This window comes from Colius striatus, chromosome 3, assembly GCF_028858725.1.
Source record: "Colius striatus isolate bColStr4 chromosome 3, bColStr4.1.hap1, whole genome shotgun sequence".
NCBI classification, from domain to species: Eukaryota; Metazoa; Chordata; class Aves; order Coliiformes; family Coliidae; genus Colius; species Colius striatus.
The window spans coordinates 88,574,386-88,590,778 of record NC_084761.1 but is presented as its reverse complement, the minus strand read 5'-3'; the positions used below and the strand labels follow the sequence as shown (position 1 = coordinate 88,590,778).

Here is a 16,393-nt window from a genome sequence, read left to right as displayed (position 1 = left end):
GCAGGGCAGGATCTGGGAACTATAGTTTTGTTATGTGAAAGTGCATCTAGAAAAACTGAAGATACCTTTAAAAGCAGTGTTCTCATCTGATCTTGAAGCAGCTGCCCTGCATTTGCAGTAAACCAAAGTGGAATAGTCTTTAAGTTTTACTTTACTCAAGGGCACATCGGTAAGGACATGTGGAAAGTGAGCTCATTAAGCATTTTTAAGAGTTCACAGGGAAGGCTTGAACTGGTTAGAGCTGTGAAAATTTCAGTCCTCTATAAAGAGGCCTTGACATACCTCAAACCCTGACTTACCTCCTCCAGCTGTAGTCCGAGTGGTGGTTTGCTGCACAGCCTACTTTCCCTGGTATCTTTAATAGACATCACTATTACAAATTATTGTGCATGTGCAATTTGTGCTTTCTGTCATGGGGTCACTCATTGCATTCATAATTCTCTGTTTTCCCAGATATTTGCAGGTGCAATTTTGAGTGCTTCTAAGAGATTTGCAGACTTTGCAGAACAGGTTTATAGCATGAAGGTAATTTATTTTTTTTAATAACTTGTGAGAAGTGGGTCCCATCTGAATTGTTGGCGCTTCCTGCACCCTTGTGTTACTTCTGATTTCTGGATGTACATAGGTCCTTTAAATAGTGAAACAAAAGTCCAAGGAGCAGATTGAAGCACCAAGCCCTGACTATCCTCCCTGTTAGTTATTATGCCACCTCCTGGATCTATTTCAGACTGTCCAAATTAACGTGCAGATAAAGTTTGGGCTCTTCTCCCAAAAGGTAATCTAGATGATACTACAACAGTTTTGTTTCTATCCACAGTCATTTTAAGAATATATCCTAGCAAGTTTTGCGTGCTCAGCCACTCCTACCTCCCACATCTACATCATAAACTGTGCAACACATAACCCTTGCCATAGCAGTTCCATTCTAATGCTATGAATGGAAATTAATAATTTCTCAATGCTGCAGAAATGCTACATCGAGTCCAGTGGAGACTCAGGACCAAGTATCCTGTGGAATAAGTACAGCCTACCTGTCTGATACAGAAAGAGCCAATCCTAAACAGCTTCTGTCTATGCTATGTGGGCAACATTCACTGTCTGGCCTGACCCTCCTTGATTTTGATACAAGCACAACCAAACTGAGATTCATGCTTACTTTTTTATCACTCATACTATTTTTTTCACACTCTTGGCTTATTTAATTTTCTGGTATTATCTGTTTCTGTCTGGTCATAAACAGGAATATATTGCTACATAGTTCTGATTTTATACCCCCTCTCAGTGTACACAAAAACCTGAGTGTATGTGTTTGACAAAGTCATTTTGCCTGAGTCTTCAGTTTTATTTATTTATATTTTATTCTCACTTGGTTTTCAAAGGTGTGCTACTGAAGAATATGTACTACAGGTCACACCAGTATAGGGTAAAGGATTCCAGAATGGTAGGGGGTTGGAAGGGACCCTTACAGATCATCAAGTCCAACCGCCCTGCAGGTCCACCTAGATCAGGTCGCACAGGAACATGTTCAGGCAGGTCTTGAAGACATCCAAGGAAGGAGGCTCCATGCACATTTCAGTGTAAACTCAAGCAGGCAGTGTTCCCAAATGCTGCTAAGAACCAAGTGTGTGCATACATTCATCTGATATAGGTTTATCTCCTTGAATAATGTAGGCTGTTTGCAATTTTGGAAATAAAGCAGCCTCATTCTATTTTTCTCCTGACATAAGAGTTCCCAGAACAGCTTGTAATGCAAGCAGACTTAGCGATTTTCACCATGTGACAGTTCCTTCAACCCAGACAGTGAATGTAATAATTTGTGCCTGCCTAAATGAGTCAGCTTTCAGCAAACGCAAATAGTAGCTGTTACCCTCCTGCAGGCTTGATGTCCTACCCTCAGGGTTGCATTTGGTTGGTTTCTTGCAATTGCATGTTTCTTTCCAATAGCTATGTTTGCAAATATTCTAACATCTTACCATTTAAATTGCTGTAATTAAGTAGTCTTAAACTGTGCCTTGTATCTCCTTATTTAGATTTTTGGATGTTTTGCTCTGACTGAACTGAGCCATGGAACTAATACCAAGGGCATACGGACTACTGCCACATTTGATCGGAACACTCAGGTCAGTCCTTAATACACAACCCTAACGTTTGACACTGTTAAACTCTGTTATTTGCTAACAGGACAGAATGATTCAACGAATGATTCAGAATTTCTTTGAATAACATGGAAGAATCAAGTTCAACTCCAAATGTAAAAAAAAAAAAAAAATTAAAAGGTCAGATACTTAAATTGGAGGGAAGAGTGGTTTTGGCAAACTCTGGAAACCAAAACACGCAAGCATCACACTTCGTGTTCTGTGGTTGCTTCCATTTAGAGACAATTCTCCTCTTCATTTATTTTTCAGAGAAACAAATTGATTCCTGCAAAGAATCCAGTTAAGGGTGAAAGTGGGGATTTCAACAGATAAGCATGTTCCATGAGAACTTTCCAGTGTTATTGTAACAAAAAGTTTTCTGCATTAGTATTTTTAATGACTGTAAATCAGTGCATTTAATACTTAGAATACTAAAAAGTATTCTTTTATCTTTTATTTCCTCTTAAAAGAAGAAAGTGATTCCATTCCAGCAGAACAAAATACAAAAAGATGAAATGGTTGTCTGTTGTATATGACTATTTAAACAAATCCGGAAATTTCTGATTTCTTTGTGCAAGTGGTTAATTTAGCTCCAGTTGTGCTCTAAAATAAGGATAGCATCCTTTGCTGTGTCTCTTAAGGAGGAGTTGCACGTGCAGATTAAATTGTCTGCTGTCTTTAAACATGCAAGCTTTATTTATGACAATTAGATTTATTTCCTGAGAATCAGAAAAAGAGATAACAAGACTATATAACAAGAGACTGAAAGAACAAAACAATAAGCTGTTCTTTCCATTGGAATACTTCTTGCTAGTCATAATTTGTTTTCTGAACTGCCCCAGAAATAAATTCATTTTCCTAACTTTTTTTTCCCACTAAATGAATAGAACTCATTGTAGTTTTACATTAAAGGAGAAGAAAATAGAAGTTAAGAGAGGAAGCTGATAGAACTTCTTTTCTCTGTCATGTACATGCTTGGTATATGCCAAGTTGAATTTAAAATGTGATATTGAATGTCTCAAGAAGGTACGCTTATCATCTCCCACAAAGACTGTGGCATTTAATTGCACTGTAATGTACAGAATTGAGTGCTATTACTGTCACTTGTATCTGTACATCATGAAGTGGCTTTGAGACAATGGGAAATGAGAATCAGAGATTTAAAGCTTAAGAATTATATTCTTCAGTTAGACAACATTCCCATCTACATTTTTTCATATACAAACAATTTAGTGTTTGCAACATGGATGATCAGATCCCTTTCCAGAAGGAAAAAAAAAAAACCAAAAACAAGCAACCTTGTGAGTTTGACAGGAGAGAAGGTTCTATTTAAATGAGTTTTATGCTCTTGATGAGTGCACTGCAGTAAAAGTGACTGAAATTACTAAATCGTTGTTAAGGTCGTGAAACTCTTGAGTTCAGATTTCTTTGACATCCAAAAAACATACTATTAGGAATCTAAAAATCTGAATGCTGAAGCTATGTCTAAATTTCAGGATACATGTATTTTTTGAGGATTCCCAGTACTGGTGGTCCCTCAGTTGTCCAAACCAGGAAGGATGCTGCCTCTCACACTGCCAATCAGCCTTGCTTTCTACACAAGACTGCCTAAGAAGGAGATGGTCCCTGTGTAAGTTCAACACTTCCAGCTGAAACAGCCTCAATCCCTCATGTGGACTCACAGCTCACCTTAACCTATGGGAAGTGCTTCTCAGTGCATCACTTTGTTTTACTTTAATTTTTTTAACTGTATAACTGAGAAATTAAAAGGCTTAATTTCATGCTTTACAATGAAATAATGACTTTTTTAGCTCGCAGCTTTTTCCTAGCTACATGTATTCTCTCTGGAGTTGAGCACAGTGAGAGAGATCTCAGCTGTTGGATTGGAGTACAGAATTAAACCCTAGCAGTTAATGGATGTTTTCAAAACATGATCATGGCCATGGAAAAAAAAAATAGCTATGTGTTGATTTCGATTATTTATATCATTTGCTCATTTCTTTTCTGACTACAGGAATTTATCATCAATACTCCTGACTTTGAAGCTGCAAAATTTTGGGTTGGTAATATGGGGAAACATGCCACTCATGCAGTTGTCTATGCCCAGCTCTACACTCCTGATGGACAGTGCCAGGGATTACATTCTTTTATTGTACAGGTAGGGTAGAAATATTGTTAACCACTTTTGAATGGGTTCAAATGAAAGATTTCCTGTTGTGCTGTTATTTGTATCTGACCAGCAGATTGTTTAATTAATGATTTCAACATTTATTGAGATTATAACAAGTATAATGTCTTTTAATGTCCACTGATTCTGTGATAGTTGTGCAGTCAGTTTTATACTGTCAGTTTTCTGTAAAGAAAAAATAGGGCAATGTAGTAGAGAAATTGTACATAGTAAAATGAACTAATTCCAGACTAAATAGAATTTATTACAAAATTGGGGAATATCTTATCACTGATTGTTACATAAAAGTTCCATTGATTCCTACTGACTGTGTACACCTGAGGAGGGTTTTAGTGCTAGTCTGATGAGAGCAAGTCATCAGTGTTGAGGCATATTTAACAATGATGTAATTAGAGTCCTATTGCCAAAGTAATTTTCATTAAGAGATTTATGTCCTGAATGAGAGGATATGCAAGTACAAGTTATATTCAGGGTTATGTGCTTGAAGAAAAAGAGCTTTCTTTAGTCTTAATAACAATACAAGTTGGGAATATTTTTATTGTTTGAAAAGTTCAACCAGTAACTTTCATTGTTCCACAACTGAAACAGTGTTTCATTCCCCTTCTATGCAGATTCGAGATACAAAAACTCTCCTGCCAATGCCAGGTGTGATGGTAGGAGACATAGGAAAGAAGCTTGGGCAGAATGGGTTGGATAATGGGTAAGTCAATCCATTTGAAGGAGGAAATGTACATGATATAACACTGTAGTAGTGCAAATATTCTCCTGTGTGAGCTCAGAGCTTCACGACCTTAACAAAGATTTAATCATTTCAGTCGGTTTTACTGCAGTGCGCTCATCACCAGCCACTATGTAAAAATTCTGATTTAAACTCCTCTGTGCAAAGACAAAGTCCTGAAATGATAAGTAAGGATGGAGGAGTCACTTCTTTATGCCTCAAATTTACCTCTTTCTGTTGATTCTGTTCATTACAGATACGTGCATTATCCTTTGTAGTATGCCATTGCAGCAGACAAAGCACAGACATCCTAAATTATCCTGCTTTCAGATGTAATGGCTTTGACTGGCTTTGCAGAAGACCATAGGTGTTCTGTATTTTCTTGTCTGTACCAGCCTGGTCCTGATATCCCAAAGAGTCTGTAGTGTCAAAAATAAGAGTCATAGAATCATAGAATGGTAGGGTTGGAAGGGACCTTTAGAGATCTAGTCCAACCTCTCTGCAGAAGCAGGTTCACCTAGATCAGGTCGCATAGGAACACGTCCAGGCAGGTCTTCAAGACCTTCAAGGAAGATTACCTCTTGTCCTGTTGCTAGATACAATAGGAAAAAAGGATGTCCCAGCCTCCTGACATCCACCATTTAGATATTTCTAAATATTAATGAGATCCCCCCTCGATCTCCTCCAGACTAAACAGCCCCAGTTCCCACAGCCTTTCCTCATAAGGAAGATGCTACAGTCCCCTGATCATCTTGATTGGCTCTGTGCTGGACTCTCTCCAAAAGTTCTCTGTCCCTCTTGAACTGGGGAGCCCAATAGGGTCATAGGATCATAGAATGGGAAGGATTGACAGGGACCTTTACAGATCATCTAGTCCAACCCACAAATAACACTGACTTTTATGTTTATGTAGCTCATTCTCACGGATTTCTGTTGCCTGAAGACACAGAAAAAAAACCAAAGAAAAAAAATCGGAAAATAATGTTTCATAGAGGAGAAATGTGAGAAAAGGCCTGGAAGAGGAGGGAGATTGGATTTTGGTGGGGTTTTTTGCCTGCATCTGCATTACAAACTAATAGCCACCAGATGGCACAGCAACACGGGCCTGAGTGTTCTAAATGTAATTCAGCTTCATATGGCTGTAGAAATGTTCAAACTCTGCTGTTCATTGCTTAATTTGCAACATAGCGTTAGGTGTAATGCAAGGAAGGAAAATAATGTGCTTGTCACATAACATCAAAATGTGTATAATTTAAAAATCCATTTATCCTTTGATCTACTGGGGGAAAAAATAGAGCACTTCTTAAAATATTAGTAATAATCTGGAATGATAATCCACAGAATTCTCTGTTAATAAGAGACACCTATCATTATGTCAGATGGAGTCCCTTATCCTTTTTATGACATCACCTGTCATTTAAAGCAATTGCAAGGCATTTTAATCTTTCTGTTTGCTTTGCTTATGCTGCTTTAAAAAATATAATTGTTTTCTGCCAACAGTATTGCCTGAGGAGCCCTAATCATGGATCTTGATCTCTTAAGTATGGATTTAGACAGTCCTTGTGCTAGAAAGGTTAAGATAGCACCTGCAGATTAAGGTAGAGGGATGAGGGCACCCAGGGTTACCCTTAGATACTCTTCATTCAGCTGAAAACTGTAGGAGTCTGTGATCTGCTTCAGCTGTTTTCTTTGGAGAGGTCTGAGGCTAGATGCCAACAGTGTTCACAAGAACCAGAGAAGAATTATTCGCTTTGCAACCTTTCTGCTCTCACTGAGCTGTCAAAAGGGTCAGGACATGTACACATTGCTTCTCAGATACAGATGAGGGCCTGAACAGGGACTGGTGAGGTGGGAGCTTCATAGCTCTGCATTTGTTTGCAGAGAGGACAAGCTATGCCACTGCAGAACATGGACTGTTGGTTGCATGATCTGCAAAATGCCAAGGTTCACAGGGAGACATTTCATCCTGGGCCAGCAGACACTCCATTGTCAAGGTGTTCTAAGCAGTTCAGTGATCTTACATCCTGGCTTATCCCAGAGACAGCACAGCCTGCCACGGAAGCCTATTGTCTGTGGTGACAAGAAAATATTCAGTTATGCTGTGACTACAAGTGTTAGTCTCTACTGCATGCTTTACCAGATTTTTGAATGTATGTATGAAGTCTGGTTCAACTACCAAAGACACTTAGTGAATCAGATATATTTCCATGTAGTTACACTCAGGATAAATGGTCAGGGTGAAGATCAGAGTCAGACATCTTTGGCAGAGATGGTAGGTTTTGTTCCTGCACTTGAAGAAGTTTATGCTACTAATTTTCAATATGGGTAGAGAGCTACAGTCAGAGATTCCTTGAAAAATACCATTGATTTATGTTATGTAAGAGAACAGAGTAGATGACTGTAGTTGTCCATCTGGTTTTGGAAAACAGTCTAGGGTTGTTTGGCTGAAGGCTGGTTTCCTGGTAATGCAGAGTTACAATGTTTTCAGTAAGAGAAAGAATTTCAGAAGTAGTGTGGGGCAGTGTAAATCCAAATTCCTAGCCTGCTCCTTCTAAATCTGTCTTTCCAAATAATTCTTATAGCTTCAAAATTGGACTGTCCAAAAGTCATATGGGTTTTGCAAGTCTTTGTAACTTCAGCTACTGTGACAAAGACAAAATTACTTTAAAGTATTTTAAAATATTTTCCTTTCTCTCTACTATTTGCAACAGTTTGTTTAGTCAATAACTAAATGGTTAAAAATAGAACTCCAGTTTTTTTTATGGAGACTTTAGACTGGTTTTGTTACCAAAAAATGACTCGGGCTGCCACCAGGGGATGCAAGTGCTTCAGTCTTTATTTTTATGATATTAAAATGTCCACCTGTTGCTAATGCTCTGGTAGCCTTTGAAATGTGCTTTTCACTGAGCTCTCAAAATGGAAGTAGCTGAGGAAAAAAGCAGCCACTGAAAAAAACTCTGACTGTTTGGAATCCAAGGACTTTTCAATGAAATGAACATCAGGCATAACAGTAGAGACATAAAGCAAGAACTTGGGTAGGCGCTGCTGTGCATTTCTATTTCTTCCCTTTGTTTTGTGGGAGATATTTTGTCTGCACAAGCATATGTAACATTACCAAAATTACTCGTTATTGCAGTGCATGTCAGTAAATGATTACCACTGAATTGGTAGTGAACCAGTTTCATGCCCAGTTGTAACTAGCAGCAAATTGCTGCTTTCCCCACTCCAGAAATAGAAATGATGCCCAGCTATATCTATATACGGGAAGAGTTTTACAATCGGTTGCAATTGTGTTTCTGAAGCAGAGCTTAACGCTCCTGTCTGTGTAAAACATCCTCTGAGCTCATTCAGCTGTATCCACTGATAACGTGAATACAGTTGAGCAGAAAAAACCTATGATAAGAGAAGAACGAGTGAAATTAAAGTATCAAAGGTATAGGAAACCACTGCCAGACAGAAAGTTATTTAACAGAATTGTTTGTGGGAGAGAAAAGGATCTTTCTAGGGGAAGAGAAATTGTTACCTGAAGCTAATGATAGTGATGGACTTTGAAAAGCTGAAGTTTTTTATTAGCTGTTCACAGCCTTCTATGTACAATTAAAATGTGATCAATCCCTTCAGACACACAACATGTTGAGACGTTCAGCAGGTTCTCTAGCAGTCACTGAGGCCAGATTCAGTTTTCTGGATACTGAAGAAAAACCCCAGACATCCAAGAGGAAATGGGTAGAGGGGATTTATTGGGCAGAAAAGCAATAAATGGTTTTAAAATAATCCCTCTTGGAAAGAGGTGTCGAAAGCCCTCAGAACAGCCCTCCTTGTGTATTGACAGAGCTGGCATGCATCACATAACTTCCAAGCCTTTACAGATGATTTTCAAATGGTTAATTTTTTTGTTTTCCCCTTTGTTACTACTCCAGCAGCACTGACAATAATACATTAAGATTCTGCCGCTGCTAGTTTAAGGGTAGAACAAATGAAAGTCTAGTCCTTCAAAGGGTTTTTGTCTCCTAGTATTTATCCTCTTAACTCTTATTTAGATTTTGCAATGGTTGCAGTTATTTCACCAAGAAGACAGGAGCTGTAATTCATGGTTGAAGCCTAAATAGTCTCTTGGAGCTTCATCTTATAATCTGAAACAGTAGTTTGGTAAAGATAATTTCCATATTCAGCTTCTTTGGTTGTTTGCTTCTACTCCCACACTGTCTTTTTCTTTGTGCTGCAACAAACGTTTGTGTAGCTGCATAGGAGACTCAGATAGTTATCTGCAACTGCCTGAAAACTAGGTTGACAAAAAAACCTCTAAGTTTGTCTGTCTTCATCCAGATCATTAGTCAGGTCTGGTTCACTGCAAGGACACAGAAGAGGCTGTTCCAGTACAGGGAAAGGGACAGTACAAGGATGTGAATAAGAAAACAAGTGTAGAAATCAGTCCCCTTTCTCAACTAAACAGACTTATGCTTGTTTTATGTTTTTATTGCCTTGCAGCCTCTTACCAGAGTCATAAACAATTGCAATAGTAATGAAGCAACTATAAAATAGATGTTTAAAAAGGCTTGTACTTGTACCTACGTTATCTGAATGGAGTACCTTCAATCCTTGTGAACAGTGCCACTTCCACAGTTAAACCAAATGTTTTTCAAGACACATCTTACTTATTTGGAATTCAAGTCAAAACAGTGCTTTCTGCAGTAGAGTCATTGATAATTCCCTGGTTTTCCTTTTCTGCTTAGTTTCCATAGTCAAGATTAGACGCTGTATGAGTACATACAGTGCTTTGCATGTAGCTGAGATGAAGTGACACTGCTAAACAGTGGTGCCTTATCCCCTCATTGTCACTCACAAGTACCTCAAAACTGTGTAGCCATAGCCAGTTCACACTGACAGCTACTTGATGATGCTAATGGGGAAAGTTAGATTCAGATCTGATCACACATTTGTTTTATCACCCACAGAAATACAGCCTGGCATCTGCAGTGAATGTCAAAGAGCCTTTTTTCTTCATTAGCAGAGCTCTGTCAGCTACCAACAGTTGCAGGAGTCTGCACATCCAGAACTCCTTGCAAGTTTGGCACTTAGATTATAAGAACATTAGGGTGAGTGAGTCTATGTGCATCCATGAGGTCCATTAAAACAGGAGGAGGAACACATAAGATGCTGTATTGTTTTGTTGTTGCTATTAAGCATTACTACAGAGCTGCCACCTTAGATTAGAGCCTTGATTGGAGAAACTAGAGCTGAAATACTGCCTTACAATTTTCCCCAGATTCTCTCAGACTCTTCTCAACTGTATCATCTCTGTGAATTTCATCTGGAGTATGTGGCTAGTTTCTGTACTTCTGCAAGTTTTTCACCAAACCTCTGAAGTGTTGCTCTTCCCAAGGTTTCCTGTATCCCATAAAACACCATGAGATCACTTGACTCACAGCCCTCCAGTGCCATTCACCTGCTTTCTCTTTAGAACTGTCACAGCACCATCTCCAATATAGTCAATAACAAAAGCTGGCAGGAAAGGCATTTTAGTGAGTCTGAAATTCACTAAAATGTATTTGAGCTATTTGTACTACAGGTAACAGCCTATTAATTTAGTCCTGGCAAAAAGAGCTTGTAGCTTTTCCAGCTGCTCCTTTTTTATCAGCATTACTGCACACCAAATGAATTACTATTATAGGATTTAAAGTCAATAAGATTAACTTTGCTTGAAATGTCCCCCAAACTACCAGCCAAAGAACCCAAACAAGAAATGCTGCTATTGGAATTGAGTTTCACGCTGCTCAGCTAATCTGGGTAGACATCTAAGTGACACAGTTGTTTTTTTATAGGCTAGATGATGCAAAATTGCATGTTGTTATAGAGGCCTATGTTGTATATTTAAAGTGACAGCTATCTGCCTGTCTTGGTGAGAGATCTTTTTCTCAGTTATCCTGTTTGCTGTGTAGAAGAGGCGCTGAGTAGGAGAGCTCTCAAACCTATGGTCTTGTCATCACATGTGAAACTGAGCCATTTTCCAGACTTACTGGTGCATGATATCACTATAACTGTGTATACAGTTCCATTACTGTAGATATTTCTTCAATTCTTTAAGGAGATTTTTCCCCTAAATGCATTGACAGATGTGCTCCTCATCTATTCACTATGCTTTCTAGGCTAGTAACTGTTAGAAATGTGATCGTTGACTTCATTAAATCTTGCTATTTATTTTTAACCTGATATCAAGTTCAAGTTGGCCAGTGTGTATTAGAATTTCAAATAGCAAAGTTCTAGGAGAAGGAGTGTAACAGCAAGTGACAATGATCTCACGTCATGTAGCTCCCAGGTCCTGTAAGGTTCTGCTTTTGTTTTCAGCACTGTTGCTTATAGGCAATATATGTGATACCTTTATGCTTAGGAATTTTCTATGTGATTTTTAAGTACTAGGTCTGTCTCTCTCCTAAAGTTTTCGCAGTATTATATGGGTTTGTTTTGATAACAGCATAAAGAAAAAAGAAGTAATGTATCTGTAATGGACAACACCAAGGACAAAAACTTTCAAAAACTTATTTGAACTAATTTTCAGAAAATAGATTGTTACTGATTGGAAATGTAGTATTCTGGTTCACTGGCTGTGAAAAATCATACAATCATAGAATGGTAGGGGTTGGAAGGGACCTTTAGAGATCATCTAGTCCACCCCCCCTGCAGAAGCAGGTTCACCTAGATCAGGTCACATAGGAACATGTCCAAGCGGGTCTTGAAGACCTCCAAGGAAGGAGACTCCACAACCCCTCTGGGCAGCCTGTGCCAGGGCTCCCTCACCTCAACAGGGAAATAGTTTTTTCTTATATCTAAATGTAACTTTTTATGTTCCAGCTTCATCCCATTACCCCTTGTCCTCTTGCTAGCTACAACAGAAAAAAGAGATGCCCCAACCTCCTGACACCCACCATTTAGATGGTGGATTTTAATCAAAATAATTCTAGGTAATCTTTTATATGGTACAGAATTAGCTACATTGTTGGACAGATTATAATAAAACTTTCTAGAGGATTTTTAACTCTTCAGCAAGACTTGCTCTAGTTTTAACTATTTGGGATTGCATCATAGGAGGTGAAAGCAGGTAAAAGTGTTTAGGTAATTTTGGGAGCTGTTTACTTTGGCACACGTCTGCCACATGTTCAATATTAGTAGACTTGAATTTCCTAAAAGTAGGTTAGTAGCATATAGATTAATATATTGGTAGATTTGAATTTGCTTTTTAGAGTTTCAAGCACATCTCAATGTAAGTAACTTGCTACAAATGCACTGCTTTGCTGAATGAACTGAACTAATCACTACACTGTGAACCCCGGAGGGACAATTTACCATCCTGTTTACTATCATTACTACAGGAGATCTTACGGTTCATCACATACAGAACTAAACATGCATTTGCAAAGACAAGGCCTAAGAGCAGGAGCCGTTTGAAATTTCTTGCTAATCTGTACCCCTAAAATCATATCATCTCTCTGTAGCTTTTAAAAATAATATTTAATTGAGGTTTTTCCATCCATTTTTCCTACTTGGGAGAGATCCTTTATAAACAGTCATGAAACCACCTTACCTTCATCACTCAGATTTTTCCTTAAAGTTCTCATTTACTGTAACAGCTGATAAAAAGTGCCCATGCTTAGTTACTGATGTGATGTGACTGGCAGGTAACATATAAAGAAAGTGTTCTTCAGTAGTTAGTGTCTGCTTCACTGTTTATTTGGACACATTTGTAGCTTCTTGCCTGGTATTTGAATTTTAATCTCCTAGGATGAAGCACCTTCTTGTAGTTATTTGGATGTATAGTAACTAGGAAAAGAGAGTGCTAAACTGAGGACCTAAACCTTGCCATACACACTTTCCTGTAATTAATGAGTAATAATAATTTACAAGCTTAAATTCAGTCTCACATATATTCTATTCGTTAAAAATATTGGAGTTGATGTAGAGTTGTAATTGGATAAGGATTTTATTGGGGATATCGGGGGAGAGAAAATGAATTGAACCAAAAGATCCTTTTCTGAATTATTTCTTTTCAGTGATACAGAAAAGTATTGATAAAAATGGAAATCAGAGTTTTGGAAATTCTGTATTTTTCTTCTCTTGGAAAGTAATGTTGTCTTACTGAAGCTGGCACTTAATAGACTGCTTTTTATCATGTTTAAGGCCAGCAGGCAGCTGATTCTTGGTTAGGTTAGCATGCTTTTCTCCATGGTAAAGTCCAAAAATACCGTGTATCTCTATGGCTGAATAAATTCAGTATGCAGATATGTTTCCTTGGAAACAACTCATAATTTTAAAGCACATGCAGCAATGCAACCCTTAGGTAATTTATTAATGTGGAAGAGCTGTCTCTCGTGAGCCCTATTAAAAATATCAGCCTGTATTGGCAGGAAAAAGGAATTTGCTTTGATTACAAATACAGCTTCTGAAGTGCTATTAGATAATGAGATATTCGTGAGTAGAGCTGATATTATTGTTACTGTGCCAAGTTGTATTGCCCATGTGGGTGAAACTGTTAATACACTTTCTTCCTGAAGAACATGAATATGAGGATATTCTGCCTATTCTAACAGCTTCCATTTTTGTATTGCTGCTAGGGGACTACAATTTACAAGAGGTCATCTTGCTCTTCTTTTTTAAGATGTCACATTGTAGGGAACAGAAATGTTTATTTGAGTTTGAACAAAGGGAAATTCTCCATTCAGGTCCCACTCAGGGCACTATTTTAGCTATGTCCTTGTTTGTATTGCAATAACATGAATGATCCTCACAGATCTATATTTTAGACTCATAAAAATATATAATGCCTCTCTCCCAAAGCAGTATCCATACTAGACTGAACAACACCTCAGTAAAGTATGTGGCTCAACAGAATTGTTTGTGGCAGGGAATTATTGGGAGTCAAGTTCTAAGTGGAGGGAAGTTGTTCATCTTCCCAAGCTTTTTGATATCTGAGATCTCAAGCTAAGTAACTTACCTAAACTCATGCAGATTGAGAATTCTGTTCAGACTTCTATGTCTGTCAAACTACCTCTGTATAATGTCTCTACTAAGTAAGTTTACCTCTCACTCCTTTCAAACAGAATAGATTGCTCATCCTTCCGTTAATTGTTTACTTTACTTGCAAAGCTACTGAACTGGTCTCGTAGAGTCAATGAAGCATTTGTTTTGGTTTTGAAAGCATCTTTTAAAAGAAAATTTATTTTTAAATACAAACTGAAGAGTTTTAACAAATAATTTCCCATCTTCAATTTCTTCTGCTGCCCTGAGTCTGAAAGCCTTTGTTCTCCCAGGCATACTCTCCTAAAATTACTGTTTTCAGTTCACTGGTATGCCTGAGATCATTGTGCAATCCTGTCTTTGTCGTGGCCTTTTTGATGTAATGTAGACACCTCAAACTGTGTCAAGGTAAATTTTACATTGCTTTTGCATTTGTTTAAACAGATTTGCCATGTTCCATAATGTCAGGATACCTAAGGAAAGCATACTGAATATAGCTGGAGATGTCACAGCTGAGGGGAAGTACTCAAGTTCAGTCAAGGTATGAATCAAGGTTTTGTTTCATTAATATAGTTCCTTAAATAGGCAAAGATGTAAGTAGGTTAAGAGATAGAGCATGGGACTCATAAGTTGGGAAGTACTAGAGACCTGGATTTAAGTAAGGCTGTTTACAATTTCACATGAAGTAGTCAGAATGCTGGGGTTTTAATTGCCTTTCAGAGATATCTCCACTCACCTTACTGATTTTACTGACTTTTTTCTCTTTGCACCACCCCACTGATCCCAAAATAGTTTAGAGAAATGTGATGGTTTAGGCCTGGCTGGGTGCTGTGTGCCCACCATGTCATGCTATCACTCCCCCTCCTAAACTAGACAGAGGAGAAAGAAATATAATGAAAGGTTTTTGTGTCAAGATAAGGATAGGGAGGGAGATCACTCAGCAATTAGCATCCCGGGCAAAACAGACTCAACTCAGGAAGAAAAGGGTTTGATTTATTAATGAACCATCAGAACAGGGAGATGAGAAATAGAACCAAATCTTAAAACACTTCCCCCCACCCCTTCCTCTTCCCAGTCCTTTAGGCCTTTGATCATGCTACCAGAGTTGTCTTTTTACAGGGTAAGTGAATAAAATGTTAGCTTCACGATTCAGTCTGTGCCTTTTATTCATTCAGGATGCTAAAGAGCGTTTCAGTGTGTCTCTGGGATCCTTGTCCACTGGCAGAATTCTGATCACAGCAATTTCTGTGACCAATTTAAAGCTTGCCTTATCGATAGCTATTCGCTTCTCAGCAGCTCGCCATCAGTTTGGACCAACCGATGAAGAAGAAATACCCATTCTTGAATACCAAACACAGGTAAATACTTTGGAATTCAGAGCTACAGACTTTTATTTAATGAAACTCAGATTCAGAGCTACTGCAGATCCAAATAACAATACTGAAGTTAGTGAAATTAAGGTTGTCTGTCATCTGAGGTGTCATTCTAATGCATCTGGAGAGGTTCATTGTGACTTCGTACCTCTTTACACTTCTTCTGGCATAGTCGGGTTCTTGGAATAGCAAAACCCAAAATATTCCTGTTTCTCTGAAGTATCCACAAACGTTTGTCTTCTAAAATAGTAGCCTTTTCAGAGGAAGCTTGTGTTCTATACGTGTATGAAATTACTGGGGAAGCAGAGGAGCACTTGTTTAAAAATGTCAGTGCCTCTTTTGCTGCTATGCTATTTCCTCTTTTTTTTCCTTTATTCTTTAAAAGTATAGAAATCGGTGACATTCATTGTGATGAAGTCTCAAACTAACACTAATTTTGAGAGGAAAATAACCATTGTTACGCATATTCTGCATAAGCACCTTTTGCTCCAAAAAAATAGAACAAGAGTATGCAGGATAACTCAAACAAGTAAAACTAAGATCCGCTCTGTGAGAAAGGTCAGTTATAAGAAGTCTTGAAAACAAACCTGCACAGTTTGGCCTTACAAAGTGGCTGTTATTTCACAGGTTTACACTTAGGCTTGCGACTTTGAAAGATTTCATGAGTTTCTACAAACTGCCTTCTTTCCATTTCCTCTGAATAATCTTTGAGTCTCAATTTTGCTCTCTTTTGGCCTGTGCTGTGCGCTCTCTTTGCTGAACCTCTCATTCTCACTTTACTACAAAAGCTTCCTGAATCAGTTTCTCCTTTCCTTCATGAGCTCTGAGTTGCATGGACCAGCAAAGATGCTTTTTTCTCTGCTTCTCAGCCGTGTGGGGTATTTTTCATAGAATGCTACCAGCGCTAACATACGTTCAGCCTTGAACAAGCAAGTGAAACAGTTACAAGCTGTGTCATGTTGGTACTGAA

At 38.3% G+C, this 16,393-nt stretch overlaps 1 protein-coding gene across 4 annotated transcripts in view; it reads left to right on the top strand.

Moving 5' to 3' along the window:
- The window catches only part of ACOX3 (acyl-CoA oxidase 3, pristanoyl), a 42,302-nt gene that overhangs the window by 5,130 nt on the left and 20,779 nt on the right, over positions 1-16,393 (top strand). For all 4 annotated transcript variants that reach the window (XR_009818473.1, XM_061993280.1, XM_061993278.1 and 1 more), the window contains 6 exons: positions 454-525; positions 2,031-2,120; positions 4,150-4,293; positions 4,935-5,023; positions 14,495-14,591; positions 15,226-15,408. Coding sequence is in view for 3 of the 4 variants with exons in the window: in XM_061993280.1 (XP_061849264.1) it covers positions 454-525; positions 2,031-2,120; positions 4,150-4,293; positions 4,935-5,023; positions 14,495-14,591; positions 15,226-15,408 (675 nt within the window). In the remaining variant the exon portion in view is untranslated. The remainder of the gene's footprint in view (positions 1-453; positions 526-2,030; positions 2,121-4,149; positions 4,294-4,934; positions 5,024-14,494; positions 14,592-15,225; positions 15,409-16,393) is intronic.